The following is a 22,857-nucleotide window of genomic DNA, read 5'->3' as shown; positions in this document are numbered from 1 at the left end:
TTAATAATAATATTTAAAACTGTGAAATGTAGTGTTAAATGTTCATTTAAATTTTACTAAGCTTATTTAAATATCATGTATAAGATTTGTAAGTAAAAGAAACTGAAATGTTTAAGGTAAATTTACTCTCTCACTTCAGTCAATATTATGTCATGAAATTAAGTAGATTTTACTTAATTTTATACCATTCAAATTTACTTAGAAAACTGTGTGCAAAAACTTGCTAAACAAAAATGTCAGTGTATTACTTTAACATAAGTTAAAAACAAAACAAACAACAACAAAAAACTATAAAATCTTTATCTTTATTCAAATATAATAAAACCTTTTATTATGTCTTGTGAAATAGTAGCCTACATTTTGAATGAATTTTAAATGTGGCCTTCCTCGACATTTGTTTGAAAGGGCTGTTTAAATGAACTGTTAAATGGCATTTTATTTTCATAAATTCGTGCTAGACTTCTGCATAGTTCTATTATGAGAATTCATCTGAAACATTCAAACAAGTTATGCAAAACTAGAAATAGGCCTGTATTATGAATTTGATTATTTTTACCTAGCACGAGAAGAGGAAGAACAGAGGAGGAAATGCTTACATGCAATGCATTTATTATTTTAGACACGCACAGTAACATTATAATAGACGTTTAAACGACGCAGGTACGTGGTGTACTACACGAAATGTATTGGTTTTTAAGTCCCTGGCGACTTCTGTTGCATATGGACTCATTATGCAAATGTTTATATTCAGCTGTTTTTTTTTAAAGACGGTCCAGATTGAGCATGAAAAGCTCTCCTTGCACTATATAATCAACCAAACATGAATTGAGATTGATAATCCAATAGCACTCTATGGGTATCTTCATGTCACGTAGCTTAACGTGAAACGTAAACTGTATGTGTCAAACTGCTGAGAGCTGAGACTCGTCGGGCAGAGCTGTCAGAGAGGAGCAGATCCAGCTGCTGCATGCAGGCGCAGTGGATGGCTCAGATGCCCGGTCTTCGTCGCTTGACTTCAACAGAACACTTAAATATTTTTTCTGTTGGTATATTGACTGGTTGTGATTAGTCTCGTTCGTCGTTAAAGGATTAATTTTACGTCACCATAACGTTTGTTTACGGGCAGGATTTAAATGAGGCGGCACACCTTTACAAAGAGAAGTGGTGTGACATATCTGCATTCTGAATCGGTTCTTCTGTTTATTTTATTATTACTGTTACATTTGATTAGCAGCCACTAATGGACAAGGATATCATTAATTTGAGCTTTTTGGATGTTTTGCCGAGCGAACTGAAAATTTAGTTCACAAAGCCTGTGTTTGTGTGTAGATGAGTATTAGCGCATATTATTATACATCCAGACAATTGTAACCTTCAAGCTAACGTCAATGACAGCTAACAGTTAGCTGGTGTGCGTTAGTGGATAGGGGATTTCTGCGAGCTTTTCATCGGCCGTCAGCTGCGTGTTTTGCAGAGGTATGCATGAACATGCTGCATTAAAACAAGACAGGGACGAATTGCATGTAAAGATCAAGTACGTGTCGAGACCTCGCCCGCTAGTCGCGAACCGTGCCACGCGCAGAGCGGGATTTCATTCATCCGAGCCTACTCACTAAACATGGCCTCTGCAGCCAGCAGCCTTGCTGCATCCATCGCCAGCAAAACCAAGAAGAAACACTTCGTGTCTCAGAAGGTGAAGTTGTTTCGTGCCAGTGACCCGCTCCTCAGCGTGTTGATGTGGGGAGTGAACCACTCGGTAAGGGTAACATTTTGTTATAGTGAGGTTTATGACACCAGTGATGCATGCCAGCGGATTTAACGCACATGTGACAGTTTTTTTCCACTGCTTCTTGGTCCCTCGAAAACAGTTGCATTGACGACGTCATTGTACGACATTGGAGGTTTTTGCTCCATGAGCTGATGCGTTAAAATGATCGTACCAGCAAGCTAAGCAAGTGTTTAATCGGATGAGAGAAGCTTTGGCACACAGTCGTAGTGCTTGATTACTATGAATGACTGCCTGTAGACAGTGTTTAAGTTATTATTTCTCGTCATTTGAACGTGCAACAAAACTAAATAGATTTATATTTTTTAGTATTTACCAGAGGACAAGGTACTTGACTATTACAACAAGGTATGTTTAAAGCATGCTCCCCCATTGGGAATGGTAGATTTCCAGGTATCAGACAAGTCCTAATTGAACTCCTGGGAATCTCAACACCACTGTCTGGGAGCATTATTTTGGTCCCATAATGTTCATGCATATGGAGATGTACAAAACTATGATTTTTGTTTTGTGTGGAGGTGCAAACCCACTTAGTTTCCACTTTCCACTTAGTTGTCAAGAAGTCAAGTGTCAGATGTGTTGATTTTGTACATTTGTAGAATGCTGTCAACAAGCCTCTCAATTACCATTTAAGATGCTTCTACATTTCCTGTATGTCTCCCTTTATCTGAAGTTAAGTTGGGGTAAAGAATATGAGTTGCTATTTTTGCAGTATCATGGAATCATATGACAATGTTTTGTTATCCCCAAAGGCAATTTCCTTTGACGATATATATATATATATATATATATATATATATATATATATATATATATATATATATATATATATATTCACATACACGGTTGAAGTCAGAATACACCTTTGACAAATGTATTTAAACTCAGTTTTTCACAATTCTTGACATTTAATCGTAGAAAACATTCCTTAGGTAAATTAGGATCACTACTTTATTTTAAGAATGTGAAATGTCAGAATAATAGTAGAGAGAATAATTTATTTTAGCTTTTATTTCTTTCATTACGTTCCCAGTAGGTCAGAAGTTTACATATACTTTGTTAGTATTTGTTAGCATTGCCTTTAAATTGTTTAACTTGGGTCAAACATTTTGGGTAACCTTTCATAAGCTTCTCACAATAAGTTTCAGGAATTTCAGCCCATTCCTCCAGAGAGAACTGGTGTAACTGAGTCAGGTGTGTAGGCCTCCTTGCTCGCACACACTTTTTTAGTTCTGCTCACAAAGTTTCTGTCAGATTGAGGTCAGGGCTTTGTGATAGCCACTCCAATACCTTGACTTTGTTGTTCTTTTTGCCAGAAATTTGAAGGTAGTCATTAACCATTTTGAAGACCCATTTGCGACCGAGCTTTAACTTCCTGGCTGATGTCTTGAGATTTTGCTTTAATTTTTCTTTCTCACGATGCCATCTGTTTTGTGAAGTGCACCAGTCCCTCCCGCAGCAAAGCACCCCCACAATATGATGCTGCCACCTCCATACTTCACGATTGGGATGGTGTTTTTCAGCTTGCAAGCCTCACTCTTTTTCCTCCAAACATAACAATGGTCATTATGGCCATTTTGTTTCATCAGACCAGAGGACATTTCTCCAAAAAATAAGATCTTTGTCACCATGTGCACTTACAAACTGACTGGCTTTTTTATGGTGGTTTTGGAGCAGTGGCTTCTTCCTTGCTGTGCAGCCTTTCAGGTTATTTCGATATAAGACTCGTTTTACTGTGGATATAGATACTTGTCTACCTGATTCCTCCAGCATATTCACAAGGTTGTTTGCTGTTGTTCTGGGATTGATTTGCACTTTTCTCACCAAACTATTAATCTCTAGGAGACCGAATGTGTCTCCTTCCTGAGTGGTATGATATAGGAGAATTGGTGTTGTTTCAAAGGCATAGGGTGTTCACACCAAATATTGATTTAGCTTTTTTACATTTTTACTGCACAGGTAGTGATGATGAAAATTATTCATGGTAATATTTTTTAAAACATCCTCACTATACAATTTTTTTTGTACAGTACTGTAGCTTTTCAGAGTATAATTTTGAGAGAACATTACACTGTCTATCAGAGTATCCTTCTAGGTAACAGAGAAAATGCAAGACCAACATGTATTCCTGCATGTATTTTTCCCTGTTCTGAGTTAAGTTATCTGGAAGGAAATCAAAAGGTTGTTAGAATGACTAATTTTCTCATCAGTCCTGGAGACTAAAATACATGGAACATTATATACAAGTATATTCTTGGCTCCATATTAAAAGATTTTTACTTTTCTTTCATTGGGTGTAGGTGTAAATCATTATATATTAAATCACTAAATTGGCCTCAAAATAAATCAACGTTGCCTACAAAGTATGCTTTCAAACTTAATTAGCGCAATCTTCCCTGTCCAGCCTTCATGTTTTACATTATTGGCAAAAGGGAACTTCTTACCTCATAACCTCACAGTGTTCAGGAATATCGCCTCTGGGTTTTGCCTATTTTTGTAATTTGGGCCAATAAAGCCCTTCCCTTGACTACATATAGCCCCACACCCTCTTACTTTGTACACGAAGTCTATCCTTGATAGTCCTTTTTTCAATATTCATCCCAACTACTTCATCACTATATCTCTTCTCTCTCATCTAATCCCCACCCCCTCTTCCCACTTCTCTCCTTTTATTATCCCTCACTTAGATTTTTCATCCTCCATTCAGCACTGACTCAGAAAGATTTTTCAAGTTGCTTACATAACAGTCTTTGAGGTGTAACTTAAGTCTGAGGTGAGGGGATAAAGAAGACCCCTTTCATTGTGGCAGGAATTAAAAAAATTGCTTTAACTATGGCCTGTAACCAAATGCACTCTTTTCCCAGCACATAAGGAGCTATATGCTGTCAGATGCCCTTGATGTGAATTTGTAGTAGCAGTGTGTTATGTAAACCGGGTGATGAGCCTTATGTTCTGACAGATATTAGTCTGCTGAGAAAACAGGCCTCAGTGATTGCTATTATTGCAAATCTGATTTGAAATGCAGTAAAAGGAAGTATAAAATTGCATGTAATGATTCTGTATCTCAGCACACATGTTCCAGAGTGGCTTTCCTGTTCCCCAGGAAAAGTCTCTGGTCTCTTGCTGGATTAATCTCAATGGCTTTATCCAAATGAAATTGTATGTTGATTATGCAACCAAGTGTAAAGTGGGGGATGGGGTTACAGAGCCACTACACCACGTACCCTCTATATCTGAATATAATTACATAGACACTCCACTACTATAGGATAAACAGGTTAGCCTACATTTTTCTGAACATGGTTGTTAGTTTATTAAAGGGATAATTGACCCAAAAATGAAAATTGTGTCATCAATTACTCACCCACATGTTGTTCCAAACCTGAATTACTTACTTTAATAAGTGCAACACAAAAGTAGATGTTCAGCAGAATGTTAGTTTCAGTCATTTACATTGCATCTCTTCTCCATATAATGAAAGTGAATTGAGACTGAGAAGTCTAACATTTCTTTTTGTGTTCCACTGAAGAAAGAAAGTAATTTGGAACAAAATGCTGGTGAGTAAATGATGACACAATTTTTGGGTGAACTATCCCTTTAACATTTTATTTTAGTTTTTCATTGTGATTTTTATCAGGATTAGCTCATTGTCGGTGTGTTATGTGTTGAAATCAGACCATTGTGACAAAAATATATTCCAGCATTGCATTAAGTTCACGAGTAGAACAATTTTGATAATATTTTGGACATTGGATATACTACACTCACTGAGCGCTTTATTAGGAACACCTGTATACCTACTTATTCATGCGATTATCTAATCCGTCAATCGTTGACAGCAGTTCAATGCATAAAATCATGCAGATATGGGTCAGTATCTTCAGGTTAGGTTCACATCAACCATCAGAATGGGGAAAAAAAATGTGATCTTAGTGATTTGACCGTGGCATGATTGTTTTTGCCAGACAGGCTGGTTTGAGTATTCCTGTAACTGCTGATCTCCTGGGATTATCACGCACAACAGAATTTACACAGAATGGTGTCAAAAACAAATAACATCCAGTGAGTGCCAGTTCTGTGGACAGAAATGCCTTGTTGATGAGAGAGGTCAACGGAGAATGACCAGAAAGCTGACAGAAAGGCTACGGAAACTCGGATAACCACTCTGTACAGTTGTAGTAGGCAGAATAGCATCTCAGAATGCACAAGATGTCTAAACTTGAGGTGGATGGGCTACAAAAGCAGAAGACCATGTCTTGGACTTTATTAGGGCCAGGTGTTCCTAATAAAGTGCTCAGTGAGTGTATATAAAGAGTAGAGTGTGTGCGTGTGTGCGTGTGTGTGCGTGCGTGCGTGCGTGCGTGCGTGCGTGCGTGCGTGCGTGCTAAACAGCTTGGGCTAGTTGACCGTGGCTTGTCCTTTCCCATTTTTAGCTGCTGCTGCTACAGTGCTGCGCTCAGTGAACCCGCTTCCCTCTCCCCTTCATTTTCTGTCTCTTTATTTCGGTTTCCTCTCTGTTTTTGGTTTTTAGACTACAGTTTACATTTGCATCTCTTCTGTGATATTTTATTATGCAGAACATGACATTGAAGGATAGTGGTTAGTAAAACAGGGTTTCCAATTTACCCTGTTGATCAACACATTATCTTATACGTAAATCGTTCAAGGACATATTTGGTTTCAGAAACTAATACATATTTTAAATACTAATCAGTCATGTCTTTTAAATTACAAAACACAGTCTTCTTTATTAAGTGAACCACTTCTTAATAGACTGGACAACACCCCCTGATGTGGCTGGGACAGATGGAGGCACGGAAAGATGTACAGAAATAGCTCTTTGCATACCCACAACAATTCATAGTGTTTTTATATGATGGAAAAGGAGCATCAAATAAACAGGTTGGATTCCATGTAGGACAGACAAGCATTTTTGAACACTAATGAAAATTTGTGTCTGCATTGCACCTTATTCAGTTCATGTCACTGTCAAAAACTGACTTGCTTGCATGTGTTATTGCCCCTGAAAGACTACTTGTATTCAATTATGTAGTCCAGCAAAATAAGTAATATTACCCTGTTGGTGCAGACAGCACTGTTTTTCATTGCTGCTGTTGTTAGTGAAAGGAAGTTGTTTCTTGGCAGTAGTCCAGCAGTGCACATTTTGAGAAATGGCCCCTGTACTGCAGATAGTGCTCTTTAAATTAGAAAAGATTTGATTTATTTATTTGGAGTCATTCCAGAGGCCTTTCTATTCTGTTGTAGTGCAGATATGAAGTTATATTTTGATGTACTTAAGCTGTAATATAATTTTATAAGTTGGTATGATTTTAATGAATTGCTCTTTCCTTTTTGTATTCAGCATGTTGAAATTTTCTTTTTTCTTGCAGATAAATGAACTCAGTCACATCCAAATTCCTGTTATGTTAATGCCTGATGACTTCAAAGCCAACTCTAAGATCAAGGTGGACAACCACCTCTTCAACAAGTAAGAGAGCCCGACTTGAGATAATGTTGTTAAAATTAGAATGATCATTTTGCTATATGTTCATTGCTTTGCTTTTGTTAATTATCTGCTTTTGTACCTTTTTTCTACGTGCAAAGAGAGAACATGCCAAGCCATTTCAAGTTTAAGGAGTACTGTCCCCTAGTCTTCCGCAATCTGAGGGAGAGGTTCTCCATTGATGATCAGGAATATCAGGTACCTAAGTGCTTAAAGAGATGTTAAATCAAAAAGGGAAATTCTCTTAATCGTTTACTCACCCTCATGCCATCCCAGATCTGTATGACTTGCTTTCTTCTGTTGAACACTAACTAAAATATTCTCCGCTCTGTAGGCCCATACAATGCAAGTGAATGGTGACCAGACCTTTTTTGAATCTCCAAAAATCATATAACGGCAGCATAAAAGTAATCCATAAGACATGAAGCGATAGGATATGGGTGAAAAAACAATATTTAAGTACATTTTTATTATACATCTTCACTTTCAATGTGTGAAAGAATGTGAGAGTGAAAAATGGAGATGACACTTTTAGCTTATTGTGTGCTTTGGGACTCTTACCATGGTCCTTTACATGGCTAGTGCAATGCATTTATCAGTTGAGCTACCACGCAACTTGATGGTGTTTAAATTAGCTTGCAAATGTAGTTGGTAATGCTGTAATGCAAACATTAAAATGTACAGAATTTTGTATATATCATGCACATACACTATCTGCCAGTTTTCCTATTAATATGTACATGAAAATAAAAGTTATTGTTGTAGTAGCGGCTCTAGCATTCATTCACCAGAAAACTGCCACTATGCGTACAATAAGCCACAAAAATCATTGTGCAAAAATGTAGGTGTAACTTGATTTTATGAAATCAGGTTGGAGCTAATCATGGATCTTGTTTATAAAGACTGCTAGGAACTTGTTGATAACATTTGTGATTCTTCAGAAAGATATGCCGAGTTGCAGGTGCTACAAACAGCCAGGAAAAGCGGAGTGGTTCTGATCACCAAAAAGGCATAATTAAAATGTAACTATAGATACTCATGTGTTGATACATTTACTTGCACTGAGGACACCTTTACATCTACTTATTCAGAATGAGCTGTTTCAGAATCAGAATGAGCTTCATTGCCAAGTGTTCTCACGTACACAAGGATTTTTTTTTGGTGATAGGAGAAACAAGTGCACACAGAACATTAGAGCGACACCAAATATAAAACAAGGTATGAGTATAAATAGACATTCAAATAATAGGACATATAACATAGAATTGTGTATGTACATGTGCAAGTGGTAGGGGTATGTATGTACAGTTATTGAATTAAATATGAGTGAATTTATATATGTACATGAGATATTTATCGACATTATTGCACTATGGGGGTGTCCTGAAGGTAAAAACTGTTTTTGCGCCTGGATATCCAGTGCTCTGGTTCCATTCTCATCTCCACTGTTTTGAACATGTTCAGATCAAGGTTGTTGTGACCGCACTAGACAGCCAGCTGTTCAACCACCCATCTGTATGCAGACTCGTCACTGTCATCTGCAAACTTCAGGAGCTTGACAGTGGTCCTTTGCAGTGCAGTCATTTGTGTACAGGCAGATGAGCAGTCTTACTAGCTGCTGCCTATCTGTCAGAAAGCTGATGATCCATCAACAGATTGGGTTGGTCACAGAGAGGTAGGTCAGTTTGGTTGAGAGAAGATCAGGCACGATGGTATTGAAGGCTGAACTGAAGTCCACAAATAGGATTAATGCATAAGTCCCCAGTCTGTCGAGGTGTTGCAGGATAATAATGCAGTCCCATGTTGACAGCATTATCCACAGACCTGTTTGCTTGGTAAGCAAGTTGAAGGGGGTCTAGTAGGAGTCCAGTGATGTCCGTTAGGTAAATCAAAACCAGTCTCTCAAATGACTTCATGACCACAGACGTGAAAGCGACAGGTCCTGTGATTTGGGTTTTTTTGGGGACGGGAATGATGGTGGAGCATTTGAAGCAGCAGGGAACTTCACACTGCTCCAGTGATCTATGGAAGATCTGTGTTAATATGGTGGCCAGTTGGTCAGCGCAGACAGGCTGGTGAAACACTGTCTGGGCCTGAAGCTTTTCTAGTCTTCTGTTTGTAGAAGACCACGCTCAAATCCTCCTCACAGACCACAGGTGCAGGTTGAGTAGCAGGAGATTTAAATGAGTGTGTGAAGTGAAGATCAGCAGGGAGGCATGTGAGACTGGGCTTTTTAAACCTGCAGTAAAACACATTCAGGTCATCAGCCATTTGTTGATTCTCTACAGAGGGAGGATGTGTTGTCTTGTACTTGATGACCTTCAGGCCTCTCCACACAGATGCAGGATCAGTTTTTTGCTTTTCAGAGTAGCTTCTTTTAGCCGCTCTAATCTCCTTAGTGTGTTTCTGGCCTGGTTGTACACAATTTTATCCCCACTTCTGTAAGCATCCTCTTTGGCATGATGAAGCTGTCTGAGTTTTGCTGAATACCATTGTTAATCATCATTGAATGATACAAAAAGTTGATGTCACAGTATCTGTGGGCTTGTCCAGGTCTGTGGCTGCAGCTTCAAAAATACTACAATCAATGCATTCAAAGCAAGTTTGTAGTTCCAGCTCTGCTTCATTGGTCCAACTCTTTACAGTCCTTACTACAGGCTTAGCAGATTTTAGTTTCTGCTTGTAGGTCAGGAGAAGATGAACCAGACAGTGATCAGAGAGTCCAAAATCTGCACATGTGACAGAGCGCATCCTTTTGCAGTGGTGTAGCAGTGGTCCAATATATTTCTGTATCTGGTGAGGCATGTGATGTGGTGTTTGTATTTTGACAGTTCACGAGTGAGGTTAGCTTTATTTAAGTCTCTCAGAATAATGATAAGAGATTCCGGGTGTTGTTGCTCCATGTCTGTGATGTGATCAGGCAGCTGTTGCAGTGCTGCATTCATGCATGCTTGTGGTGGGATGTAAACACTCACCAGAATGAATGAGGAAAGCTACCACGGCAAGTAGAAAGGCTTCCAGTTGACGAAGAGCACTTCTAAATTAGGACAGCACATCTTCAATGCTGTTACATCTCGCCGTCTCTCGTTTTCCCTGATGATCCGCTCTGAGCAGCTGGATGCCCAGCAGATGTAATGTGCTGTCCAGGATGGCTTCATTCAGCCAAGTTTCTGGTGAAACCCAGAGCAGCGGAGTTAGAAAAGTCCTTATTTGTTTGCGTGAGCAGAAGCAGTTCATCCATTTTGTTGGTGAGGGATCAGACATTTGCATATGAATAGTCTTAAAGTCACATTGAAGGATCTTCACAAGCACACCTGCACGTTTCCCTCACTTGCGACTCTTGGAACGCTTGTAGAGCTCTGCTGCGCTTCCAACTAAGATGTCTAACAAAAGGTATGAATAATCAAACACTGGCAAAAAATTATCAGGTATGCTCTGCCAAATATTCAGCATTTCTCTCCTGGTGAAGCTGATCGATTATGTGATCATTCATGCGACTATCTAATCAGCCACTCATGTGGCAGCAGTGCAATGCATAAAATTACGCAGATTGGGGTCAGGAACTTCAGTTAATGTTCACATCAAACATCTGAATGGGGAAAAAATTTGATCTGCTTGCTTTTGACTGTGGCATGATGGATCCAGACCGGCTGGTTTGAGTATTTCTGTAACTGTTGATCTCCTGGGAGTTTCACGCACGACAGTCTCTAGAGTTTACTCCGAATGGTGCCAAAAACAAAAAACATCCAGTGAGTGAAACACCCTGTTGCTGAGAGAGGTCAATGGAGAATGGCCAGACAGCCAGAAAGGCTACGGTAACTCCGATAACCACTCTGTACAATTGTATTGCAGAATAGCATCTCGGAATGCACAAGACATTGAACCATGAGGCAGATAGGCTACAACAGCAGAAGACCACGTCGGGCACATTATTAGGACCATAGTGTTCCTAATATAATGCTCAGTGAGTGTAGATGCGTCCTACTTCGTGATGTCAATTTCGCAGGTACGTAACAAATAATTTTTGCAGCTCAGTTTCAAAAAACTTTATTTTTGGACTGGGATGGAAGTTTTGATTTCTGAACGTTACAGTGTGTTTTTATTGTACTGTACATCAAGTATCTCATTCCTCATCATATGACTTTATTAAAATATTATGCTTTCTTTGTTTTCTCAGTTTATATGTACCAGTTTTATCCTAAACGAAGGAAACTTTTTTTTTTGTACAGCAAATATCATATTATCAGATCTTTCATGCTCAGAAGACCTTGCTAGAAATGCTATATGCAGAAAATTGTTTATTGAATTTGGCCCATCTCCCAGAATGCCTCAATACTACACTTAGACTACTGTTGACTCAGCACTGTGATTTTAGGAATCAGCATTACCTTTTCATTTGAAAGGAGTTTTAGTACCATATTGCATGTGTCTCTAACTTTCTCCAGGTGACTTCTATAAAACCTCACCAAATCAATGCGTGCATCCAATACACAGTAAATATCTACAAAATCAATTTTACATTGCATAGCTGCGAAGATATTTGGAACAGCTTTGAACATCAGTAAAATGATTAATGATCCATCAACAGCTACACAGAGAGTGTGGCTATAGCAGCAATAGCTCATATTTTTGACACCTATGCTGAAGCACGGACAGTAAAATGGCTATACTTTAGCTCTTTGCAAACTATCAGCACAATACAATAATCTGTTAACATTTCCTCTCACGATTTCTGTTGCTATAGAAAGACTAGACAGGGAGCTTTGCCATCCAAATGAGTAAAATCTGTTACCATATTTCAGTGTGTGGTGAGGTTCAATAAAAGAAGTGGCCAGACTGACTGTAGACTGCAGTCTAGGAGAAGTGCCAGCATTGGTTTCGCACCGTTTTAATGGAGCAGAATATAGTGCAAGCTTGTCTGGTGTTGGCAGTGTGCAGTCCTTCACCATTCTCTCCTCCTGTGGCAGAACTCTCTGACACGCAGGGCCCCAATTCCCAGTGACTCTCAGGGCCGCAGTGGAGCTCGTTTCCACACCTCATTCAACAAGAGATATGTCATCAAGATTATCACCAGCGAGGATGTAGCTGAGATGCACAACATTCTGAAGAAGTACCACCAGGTAGAATGGAAAAACAATTCCTAGCCTATAGTGATCTTTGCCATGTATGATCTGAAATACATTTGTTTTTTTCCTCCTAGTATATAGTTGAGTGCCATGGCAACACGCTTCTCCCTCAGTTTCTGGGCATGTATCGCCTCACAGTGGATGGAGATGAGACCTACATGATCGTCACTCGCAATGTTTTCAGCCACCGGCTGCCTGTTTACAAAAAATATGATCTGAAAGTGAGTGATGACGGGCATCATTTATTATTTTTAGATTATGTATGTATTATTGGCCTAGACCTTTGAGCTTAAAAGGATAGTTCACCCTCATGTTATTCCAAACCCATTTTACTTTCTTCTATGAACTCAAAAGGAAATTTTAAGCAAAATATTAGCCTCGGTAACATTCAGCCTAACTTATTTTTTGGTGTTCAATGAAAGAAAGTAAGTCATTTAAGTTTGGAACAACATGAACTTAAATTTGTTGGCCACTTTAATAATGACTTTATATTCTTTTTTCGGCGAACAACTTTTTTAGGGATCCACTGTCGCCAGAGAGGCTAGCGACAAAGAAAAGGTAAACTTACATTTCAAACTTTCATTAACTTTTATTATGTGTTAAAAGTATAGTACTTTTAATGAGATTAAATTTTGAAGCAGGTTTACATGTTAAAAAAAAAATTTCCAAGAAGGGCCAGTGAATGATTTCTTACACATATTATATAGGTGTTCAGAGAATGAGCTCACACTTGCATGTTGAACGTACCGCATGAGTTTGGAAATAATGTAAAACAATCTAAAACATTTTTTTCTGATCACATTTTAACTTCCCATCCATGCGTCTTGTGTATTAATAAACTATCAAAATAAAACTCTCCTGTGTGAAAGATCCCAATTTTTACTTCCTCCATTTCTTTCCAAAAATAAAAAAACTCTTTGTGCTCCTTTTCAATTCAGGGTTTGCTCGATTTATTTTGCTTTGAATTGTGGGAAACTATACTTTATAGTCCATTGGTCTGAGGAGAATGAAAATGATCATTAAATATTGGAGTAATTTAAACTTAGAACCTTAGTATCCCTTATATCCTATTGTTTTACGCTGTAATTTATGTGCTCTGATCTCTGCATGTAAAGAGCAAAGTGGTTACAGGAACCATTGACGGATGATAATGGAAACAGAATGTAAATGTGATTGGCCAGACTGAAAGGTGCCAATGACAATTATATTCTTCAACCTACTTTGTTTCAGGGAAAACAATAACTGCTGACAGAAATTGTTTGATGGTTGGATTACACTTTGAACTAAATTTCTTGAATATCTTTATTGATTTAATATTTAACATTGATTAAACAGTATACAAATATATACAATAAAAATTTGCACAATAAAAAAGTGCTAATGACGAAGTGCTTGCAGTCTACATTTATGAACAGTATTCTCTCTCATAAGGCAAACCTGATCTTGTGTTTCTCTCATTAAGGGCATGTGAATCTTGCATGTATATTCTTTTTTTTATATATAAATATATGCATGTTATTCTTGCTAGCATGATGGATTATTTCTTTATTGATTTATTTCTCCCATTTAAGATTGAGATCTATTCTAATGCTGTATATGATACGCTCTGGCAAATATTAACAGCTGTATATTTGTAAATATGTGTCATATACACACTAGATTTTATTGTCATTCTCTGTATTTTATGCAATGTTTCTAAACTGTGATTTTCTTAACATTCTCCTGTGATGTTTCATGTCAAAAATTGTTTTATATATACTGTGTAACAGCCATGCTATCAATCAGTTTTAGATCACTACTTTTGGTGTGTTCTTTTTGACGCATGTATGTGGGATACTTCCATCTCTTTGTAAACAAAAAAAAAAGTCACATTCTGAAGGCTTTACATGTTGAACATATTTCTTTATTAAATTGAATGTTCTCACATTTTTGAATAACCAAGTACAAAACAATTGTCCCAAAGTTATCTTGAAAACTTTTCAGCTCATCACCTCCACAAACTTAATTAGTGGGTGCATGCATCTTTCCTCCCTTCTCTCAGCAGCCACGCACACCTGAGGATGGGGCTCCATCCAAATCTCGCATGAGCCAAAAGCTACAAACCATCCGGATTGCCACACGCTTTTACTGCGCCATAAGACACGTAAGGACACATCAGCAAAGAACTGTCCCATATTGCTCTGTTCTTCTTCAACATCCATCATCCTACATTTTGCCTCAGGAAAGCAAAGTTCCCTCTGGATTCCTCAAGGGAACGTAAACCCGAGACCAGAGACATTGCGTTATGATGTTCTGTTTCAGAAATAACATCTTTGACAATCTACTGGAATTCCAAAAAGAACTGGAAGAGTATTGTCATCATTTTATTAAAGTGTTTTCTGCTGAGCCAGAGTTTTTATATATAATGTCATCTGACCATCTGCATTTTTTTTTTAGTTTGGATCAACATAACTCATCCTATGCCTCATTTCAAATTTAATTAAATGTTAACTAGGTCATAAAATGTCTAAAAATATGTTTTGGTGTTTCTTGAGGGAGCTGTCTAGTTTTTGTTCAGTTCTCCTTCAGAAGTCGTCCATATAGAAGAAAGTTTTAAATATTGTGGTATTTATTTGACGGTTTCTAAAAACATGACCTCCTATGCAGAAGTACATGTAGATAAATATTTTTTTAACAAAGCTAAAGCATGAAATTCAAGTTAAGCTTGATCCCTACTTTAGTTTGGAATCACTGATCATTGTTTAAGACGGCATTTAGGTTTAATCACTGTAATTATTATAAATGTGGTAATTGTTTGTTCACTCTAATCATGAAATCTAAATCACACCCCGTTTCAATGAGTGTCCTCAGGAAGCAGACTGCTTTGTATTACAGTTGAGCGCATCTGTAATGTTCTTTTAAGTTCACTTAATTCATTCCCATATGTTTTTTTGTCCTGTGTGGGCAGAGCATAACAGCAGTAGACCATCACTGGCCAGGCTGTGTTTATCTTTAAACACTGAATTGACTGTAAAATAATATAATAGAAAGAAGATGAAAACAAGGATAAACATTGTTTTTAATTATTGCTAAACTAATGTGTCCTGAAAAGTTAAAGAAACATTAATGGCATTTATGTGACCGCATAATTGTATTCATGTTACAATATACTCATGTTAACAAATTAAAATGATAACTCAGAAGTTATTATATGGTACGTTAAAGGAATAGTTCACCCATGTCTCATCATTTACTCACCCTCATGCCATCCTAGATGCCTTACTTTCTTCTGCAGGGCACAAATTATGTTTTTAGGGGGGGGACACTTTTCGCTAAGTCCATACAATGCAAGTGAATGGTGGCCAGAAATTTGAAGGTCCAAAAAACACATGAGCACAGCATAAAAGTAATCCATATGACCTTTTTTACAACGATTTCTTATATGAGTCCTTTTTACTGCAAATCTCCACTTTATGCTTTCACATTGTACTTATTTTGTTTTTGGCTCTTTGTGCATGTCGCCACCTACTGGGCAGGGAGAATTCATAGTAAAAAAGGGTTTAAATATTGATCTGTTTCTCACCCACACCTATCATATTGCTTCTGTAGACATAGATTAAACCACTGGAGTCATATGTATTACCTATATGCTGCCTTAATGTTAAACGTTTTGGTCACCATTTACTTGCATTGACCTACAGAGCTGAAATATTCTTCTAAAAAATCTTTGTGTTCAGCGGAAGAAAGAAAGTTATACACATATGGGATGGCATGAGGATAAGTAAATGATGAAAGAATTTCATTTTTGGGTGAACTATCCCCTTAATGGCACAATTGCATTGTACATTTTAAGTAAAAAATACAACTTAAATGTACATTCTCTTTATGTACTTTAACACTTTTTTCCAATGTGAACAGACCAAGGAGCTTCCAACTTACAAAGATAATGACTTCATCAATGATGGCCAAAAGATCCAAATAGATGAGGAGAACAAGAAAATGTTCCTGGAGAAGCTGAAGAATGACGTAGAGGTCTGTATGTATTATATTTAGAAGTTTTTGCACTCATCCATTGAGAATTCTCCTGATCAAGCTTATTGCACACTTATAGTTGTCTTGCCAGTCGTATGCATTGTTTAATCTAGATCTTTAAATAAAAAAAAAAATTAAATCCCCCATCTTTGCCATTCAACTTTGTTTAATTAAAAAAAACGAATGATTTAGCACTTTATCATTTGAAAAATATGTTGACAGTTCCTGGCCCAATTGAAGCTGATGGACTACAGTCTGCTGGTAGGGATCCATGATGTTGAGCGAGGGGAGCAGGAACAGCCTGAGGAGGAGAGTGAAGACAATGATGCTGGGGAGGAAGAGGGGACAGAGAGTGATGGAGGGGCCACCGGCTCCCCACCAGACAGCCCCAGTAACACACTAGACAGCAACAGGCCTCTGGGCCCAGGAGAGTTTGACCCCACCATTGATGTTTATGCTATCAAGAGCCATGAATGTGAGTAACTTTACAGCTAGAACTAAATTAATTATTTTCATTTGATCACTCATCTGCAGAAGCTCGCTTTTAATTTGACAGAACTGATGACTGAGGTATACTTTTTCCTAACATATAATTTGCTAGTTTCTGAAGAAAATGTAAGGGGTTCTTGCACATGCAAAACTTACTGCCACATCGCTAGGAAGTTGTGTGTTTGCTAAGGTGTTTGGAGGGATTTTTAGTGTATTGCTATGCAGTTGCAAGGGTGTTCTGGGTGGTTGCTCACTGGCCCATGCCAAAAAATCCCAAGGCCCTCTTCTGTGGCAGATATTTTGTTCCTTTATGGCTAATGTATATATATTTTTTGCCCATTTTATAGTCTTATTGCTTAGAAAAGTAATAGCACAAGCCACCTCATCAAGCTGTGCAGTTTCAGGTATCATGCTTGTCCATAGTACAAACCATATACTCCATATAAGTTATGTAAAAAAGCGTTTGAGTAATAGTAATCGTGATGCTTGCCTTAGCAAGCACCGCTTATTATATACATGGAAAAATCTTTGGCCTTACTCTATTTCCATAAAGTATGTTACAATTAACTGTATAGAGGGATATTATTCTAATGGTACTCTAAAGCTGCTTTTACACTGCCAGCGACACGCAGCGACAAAACAACTTCATCATTAATTTTCATTGATAGCTGGCGATTTCCAGCAGCACGAGTGATGGCGACCGTTGGCGACCAGACGTGGGCATGTCCAGCGACACAGCAAAGTTGAGAAATGTTTAACTTTATACAAATGAAGAGCGACTTTCGGGGGAGAGACAGCCAATACGAGAGAAGATGGTAGAGCTCACGTGATCCTAATATTTTAATAATAATATTAATTGAAAAGAAACAGTGCTGTTTAGACTCTCCATACACGCCACTCGCGACATGCAGCGACAAAGTAGCTGGCAGTGTGAATGCAGCTTATGTACTAAAGATTTAGCCACATTTCAGTTGTCATAGGTTTGGACATCCATGATTTTTGCTGTAAAACTATCACTTCATTCTAGTTCTAGTTTGTGCTAAAACAGTTTCTTATTCAATTACAGCCGCTTCTAAAAAAGAAATCTACTTCATGGCAGTGATTGACATCCTCACTCCATATGATGCCAAGAAGAAAGCAGCCCATGCAGCGAAGACAGTCAAACACGGGGTAAGAAACACAATTGCAATACTTCTGAATTTCAATTCAAAAGTGAGCGTCCTTATACCCTACTCACTCACACTGAAGGAAAGAGCCCTTGAAGTGAGTTGCCACTTTATTTTGAATCTGAAAGTTACTTCTTATTCCTGCCAAACGTATGCTTATAGCTGTTAAGATTATAGTGGCAAATATAACCTCAAATACTGCCTCTTTATGTCTTTAATTTAAATGTATTTGAAACCTGCATACTGTAGCTGTGTATCAAACGACGCGCTATATGCTATGCACTTACAATATACACTATGCACTCAGCCATGTAGTGTATGAATGTTTAAAGTTTTGTAACGTCCCAAATGGAACACTAAACATTCGCCGTTTAACAGCTGACAGAAGGGACTTCTCACGCTACTTGCACTACAAAATGATGTAGAATAGTGCAGAAGTGTGCAGCTTGGGATGCACCTTGTGTCTCTGTGTGGCATTTGGTAAGAACAAACAAACACGTAAGGAATATATTTCACTAATAGTCCATGGGGGTACGAGAGGAACTGAGGGTTTTAAAATCCCGAGACACACCAGCCAGAAAAATTACTGTAGCATAAAATATACAGTACTGTGCAAACGTTTTAGGCACTTAAGATGTTTCACAAAAGTATTTGTCTTAAGATGGATATTTATATCTTCAGCTTTAGTGTGTCAATAGTAAAAATACATTTTAGACAAACATTTCTTTTGCAAATAGAAAATATTAGAATAGAAGAACAGGGAGCCCTGCCTAGGATAATTGGGGCTGTTTTAAAGGCAAAAGTGTTCACTCTGAATATTGATTTAGCTTTTTATGTTTTTTATGGGCCCTTCGTGAAGGGATTCAGGTGCTCACTTTTGTTTGGAACGAGCCTTCGATTAGCATCCTCTTCCCGCAGCAGACTGATCACACTGTGAATTCTCAACAAAAGTCAAAAGTTTTGTTTTCTGAAATCAGCCTGTGCTTGGTGAAATTCGAACTGGAAGTGTTGAACATATGGGCAAGTGTGAGTTCAAGTTTCCATGTGAAATGTCCACAGAGTGGCGCCAAAAGCTAGTTGTATTTTTAGTTGTCGATGTAATACAGTCAACAGGAACGTATATTTAATGAACTCTACCCCCTAACCTAAACCTAACCATCAGTGGGGTGAAAAAATACATTTTAGAGCAAAATGTCAACCATTGTTTATGTGAACATGAATACTTCCTAGTTTCTACTGGATCAGAACCCATGTCTTAGGGGTTCTCGCCCAACACACTATAAGTAGAGCTAGAGGGAAATATATTTACTCTTGCATTGATGCAAAAATGTCTGATGGGGGATGGCGCTTGCCAGTAATTTGACTGAATGGGGTTGATTTCAGATCACATGAAATTTAGAAAGCAACATGTCGATTTCCCATGTGATCATGTTGCCCTCAGTGCCAAAAATGTGGTGTAATTGGCCCTTAATCTTAATTTACAACACTTAATTCCCCTTAGTCCTAGTGATTAATTAAGTTTACTCTGCACATGTTTGATTGTGTACAACCATTTTTGCCATTTTCCCTTTCTATCATCTGTTTCCTTAGGCAGGGGCAGAGATCTCAACAGTTAACCCTGAGCAATATTCAAAGCGGTTTTATGATTTCATCACCACCATCCTGTCTTAACTGCTGCTTGAGGTGGGAATGAGGCAGTGGGTGCATTGTAAATAAAGAGTAACTGGTGGTCACAAGAGTTCTCATATCCTGGGAGAAGTTTCTCTCCCACTTGCCATGAGGATCACGCCTGAGATTTATCAAGATTTTTTTTGTTTACAATCTCTTTTTCCTCTGTTATTTATTCTTTTTCAGTAGATTTATGGCTCTGTCATTGATAAGGGATACATGTGATATAGTCATATGTCATATATACCATTCTGTACCTTGTGTTAGATATTGTTGATTAAGAAATCGAGTGATGTTTGTGCCCAACTATGTGGTATAATTATTATACTGGAATTCTCAAAGCTGCTTCATTTTTTTGTTTTTTTTGCAAAGAAAAAAACTAATACAAATTTCTTAATTAAATGTTTCTATTTAAAACAATATAACTCAATTAAATACATTTTAGAAAATAAATTAGCCCTAAAAGCATATGATCAGAGTATGCATAAAAGTGAATTGGAGCACAATTATTTGAAAGTGTAGCACGATTGCTATAGCTGCAGGCAGTACCTTTAAATCAGATTAATTTTCTATCTGTTTACTAAGCGTAACAGTGGGGTTTAAAGGATGCAACTTCAACTGCAGAATTCGTAGTTAAATTCCAGTTAGCAAATTGGATTTAGATTAGCTGCCAGCTGTGCAGTATAATGTCTTGCACAGGAGCTCAATATTTGAAATTGACTCCGATAATGTTTAGTATAAAACACTTGTCTAGCAACTGTTTTTGCACATGATCTAAAGCACCAAAATATTTATGGAAATGATTCCAGTTTTACCACTGACTCGCAAAGGGTCATGCAATAGTAGTGATTCATAGAAATTGTCAAGCACCTGATGGGTTACATGTGCATTGCCACTTTTGTATCCCTAGTGAAAGGTCAAAATGTTGCCTGTTTTGTGTTGTTTAGCTGTTGATAAGAGAACATGTTATGAAATAACATCATATAATAGCATATTTTGTACCTCCCTTTTTTACAGTAATTAGCAAGTTTACAATGAGCCATTCTCTTCGTGAGCGCTAATTTGATGCTTGAATCTGTGTACAGTGTTTTAGCTGCACTGTAAAGAGGGAGAGAATGCTGCCTAACTCTAGGTCTTACTGTTGATATTTCTCTCACTCTCTCATCATTGTTGATAATATGCGTGATCCCAGAGACCTTTTAGTATTCTAAAAATATCTAGATATTGTGACGTCGTCTTCTGGAATATTGTTTGCAAAGTAATCCTAAATATTCTACTGTTTCTGTTGAAATGTTGACACATATACACTGTGCGAGGGTGTGCCTTTTTTTACATTGAATAATTTAATTTTGTATTTTTTTTTTAAATAGTAAAGTTTGAAATGTTTTTATTTTCTAAAAAGGGAGAGGTGATTAGGATGAATCCTTACTAAGGTGGTTTTGCTGTTCCTGTAAATATGCAAGTATATTGATTGAATGTTGCTGTCTTAAAGGTACAAAAACTCTTTTTTTCCTGCTAACTGTTTCATTAATTGATCTGAAATTATCAAGTTTGCCACCGATCAGTTTGATTCTCTGTTGTGTCATAAGTTGTTTTGTGTGTGTGTGTGTGTGTGTGTGTGTGTGTGTGTGTGTGTTTACTTTTAAAACTGAGATATGAGATGTTTGTTACTATATTAACATTTCTGCCCTATCAATTACAATTAAACAAAAATGAATATGCAATATAAGTTTTAGGACAACTTTTAGTGGATAACTCGGCACAACAAGAGACTTTATGAACACATACTCCTGTCTTGTTCCCCCTTGGTCTTTGATGAACTTGATGACTGTAAAGCACATTTAAATCTTAAAGAAGCCACAGTGGAGATGAAGGCTATAATTTCTGTGGGCCTTGATCCAAAAATGACTTTCTCAAATTGTAAATGAATTTATGATCATGTGTTGTAATTGCCTAAACATCCATTCATGTGGATGGTGCAGTGTGAGTTTGACACTTGGATAAATATTTTAGGAAGAGAAAAAAAAAGTGGAAACAAAATGTGATCCCTATTAAATATGCTGTCAAAGGAAGATATAATCAGTTGTCAGTCTACTTGTCATAACTATTGTTAACTACGTCATGAAAGTGTGCAGCTCTTGTGTATGTGGTGTAGCCTAAAGATATTTAAGAGCACTCTGTCCCATAAGCACTGCTCAATAAAACGATGCTTTGCTGAGCTTGGTTAATGTTTGTAATATTCATGTATTATTGTATAATCTTACGTTCACAAGACAAACCATTAAAATAAATATGGATTCCCCCAAAAAGTGTTATTGGTTTTGTTTTATAAACCCAATGGATATACAAAACAATAATTTATGTGTCTCATTAAATGCAAATGGAACTGGTTTTACTTGGATTTCATAATAGTATTAAGACTGATATAAACAACACTTCAAAATGCATAAAAATTGTACACCAAATTTCACAGTGGGTGCGTGACACTGGTCTCTCCATGTCTCCGTCTAACCATTAGATGACCAGGTGGAGGATCAGTGATGATCTAGGGGTGCTTCAGCAAGGCTCAAAGAATCACGCGGATTCGTCTTTGTGAATGACGCATGAATAAAGCCACATACGTGGTTATCCTTCCCCAACTCTGAGGATTGTTTTTTCCAACAGGAAATGCTCCATGCCACAGCCAGGTCAATCAAAGTGTGTATGGAGGATCACCGAATCAAGACCCTGTCATGACCACCCCAATCTCCTGACCTGAACCCTTCTGAAATGTGATCAAGAGGAAGATGGATGGCCACAAACCATCAAACAAAGCCAAGCTGCTAGAATGATTGCACCAGGAGTGGCATAAAGTCATCCAACAGCAATGTGAAAGACTGGTAGAGAGCATGCCAAGACGCATGAAAGCTGAAAATCAGGGTTATTCCACCAAATATTGATTTCTGAACTCTTCCTAAGTTAAAACGTTACTATTGTGATGTTTAAAATAGAGTATGAACTGGTTTTCTTTGCAGTATTCAAGGTATGAAAACTGTATCTTTTTTTGTATCTAATTTTGCAGTGGTCTCATAATTTTTTCCATAGCTGTATATTAGTAAAAAGGGGATA

The 22,857-nt window shown here is 37.6% G+C and overlaps 1 protein-coding gene across 4 annotated transcripts; it reads left to right on the top strand.

Annotated features, from left to right (window-relative positions):
- The first annotated feature begins 608 nt into the window (after positions 1-608).
- LOC127649814 (phosphatidylinositol 5-phosphate 4-kinase type-2 alpha-like) lies at positions 609-22,049 on the top strand. 4 transcript variants are annotated; one of them, XM_052135079.1, is made up of 11 exons: positions 609-660; positions 7,177-7,274; positions 7,391-7,487; positions 12,257-12,409; positions 12,490-12,636; positions 12,935-12,973; positions 14,457-14,558; positions 16,313-16,426; positions 16,649-16,901; positions 17,982-18,085; positions 19,672-22,049. In XM_052135079.1, exons 2-11 carry the CDS (start codon positions 7,210-7,212, stop codon positions 19,750-19,752), a joined length of 1,155 nt encoding a protein of 384 aa, XP_051991039.1. In that variant the 5' UTR covers positions 609-660; positions 7,177-7,209; the 3' UTR covers positions 19,753-22,049. The 4 variants fall into 4 exon arrangements, with proteins under 4 accessions (XP_051991039.1, XP_051991037.1, XP_051991036.1 ...); XM_052135077.1 differs by lacking the exon at positions 609-660 and adding an exon at positions 901-1,756 and having other exon boundaries at positions 14,460-14,558; XM_052135076.1 differs by lacking the exon at positions 609-660 and adding an exon at positions 901-1,756.
- The last annotated feature ends 808 nt before the right edge of the window (positions 22,050-22,857 follow it).

Source organism: Xyrauchen texanus, chromosome 9 (assembly GCF_025860055.1).
Source record: "Xyrauchen texanus isolate HMW12.3.18 chromosome 9, RBS_HiC_50CHRs, whole genome shotgun sequence".
NCBI classification, from domain to species: Eukaryota; Metazoa; Chordata; class Actinopteri; order Cypriniformes; family Catostomidae; genus Xyrauchen; species Xyrauchen texanus.
This window is presented reverse-complemented; position numbering and strand designations above follow the sequence as displayed.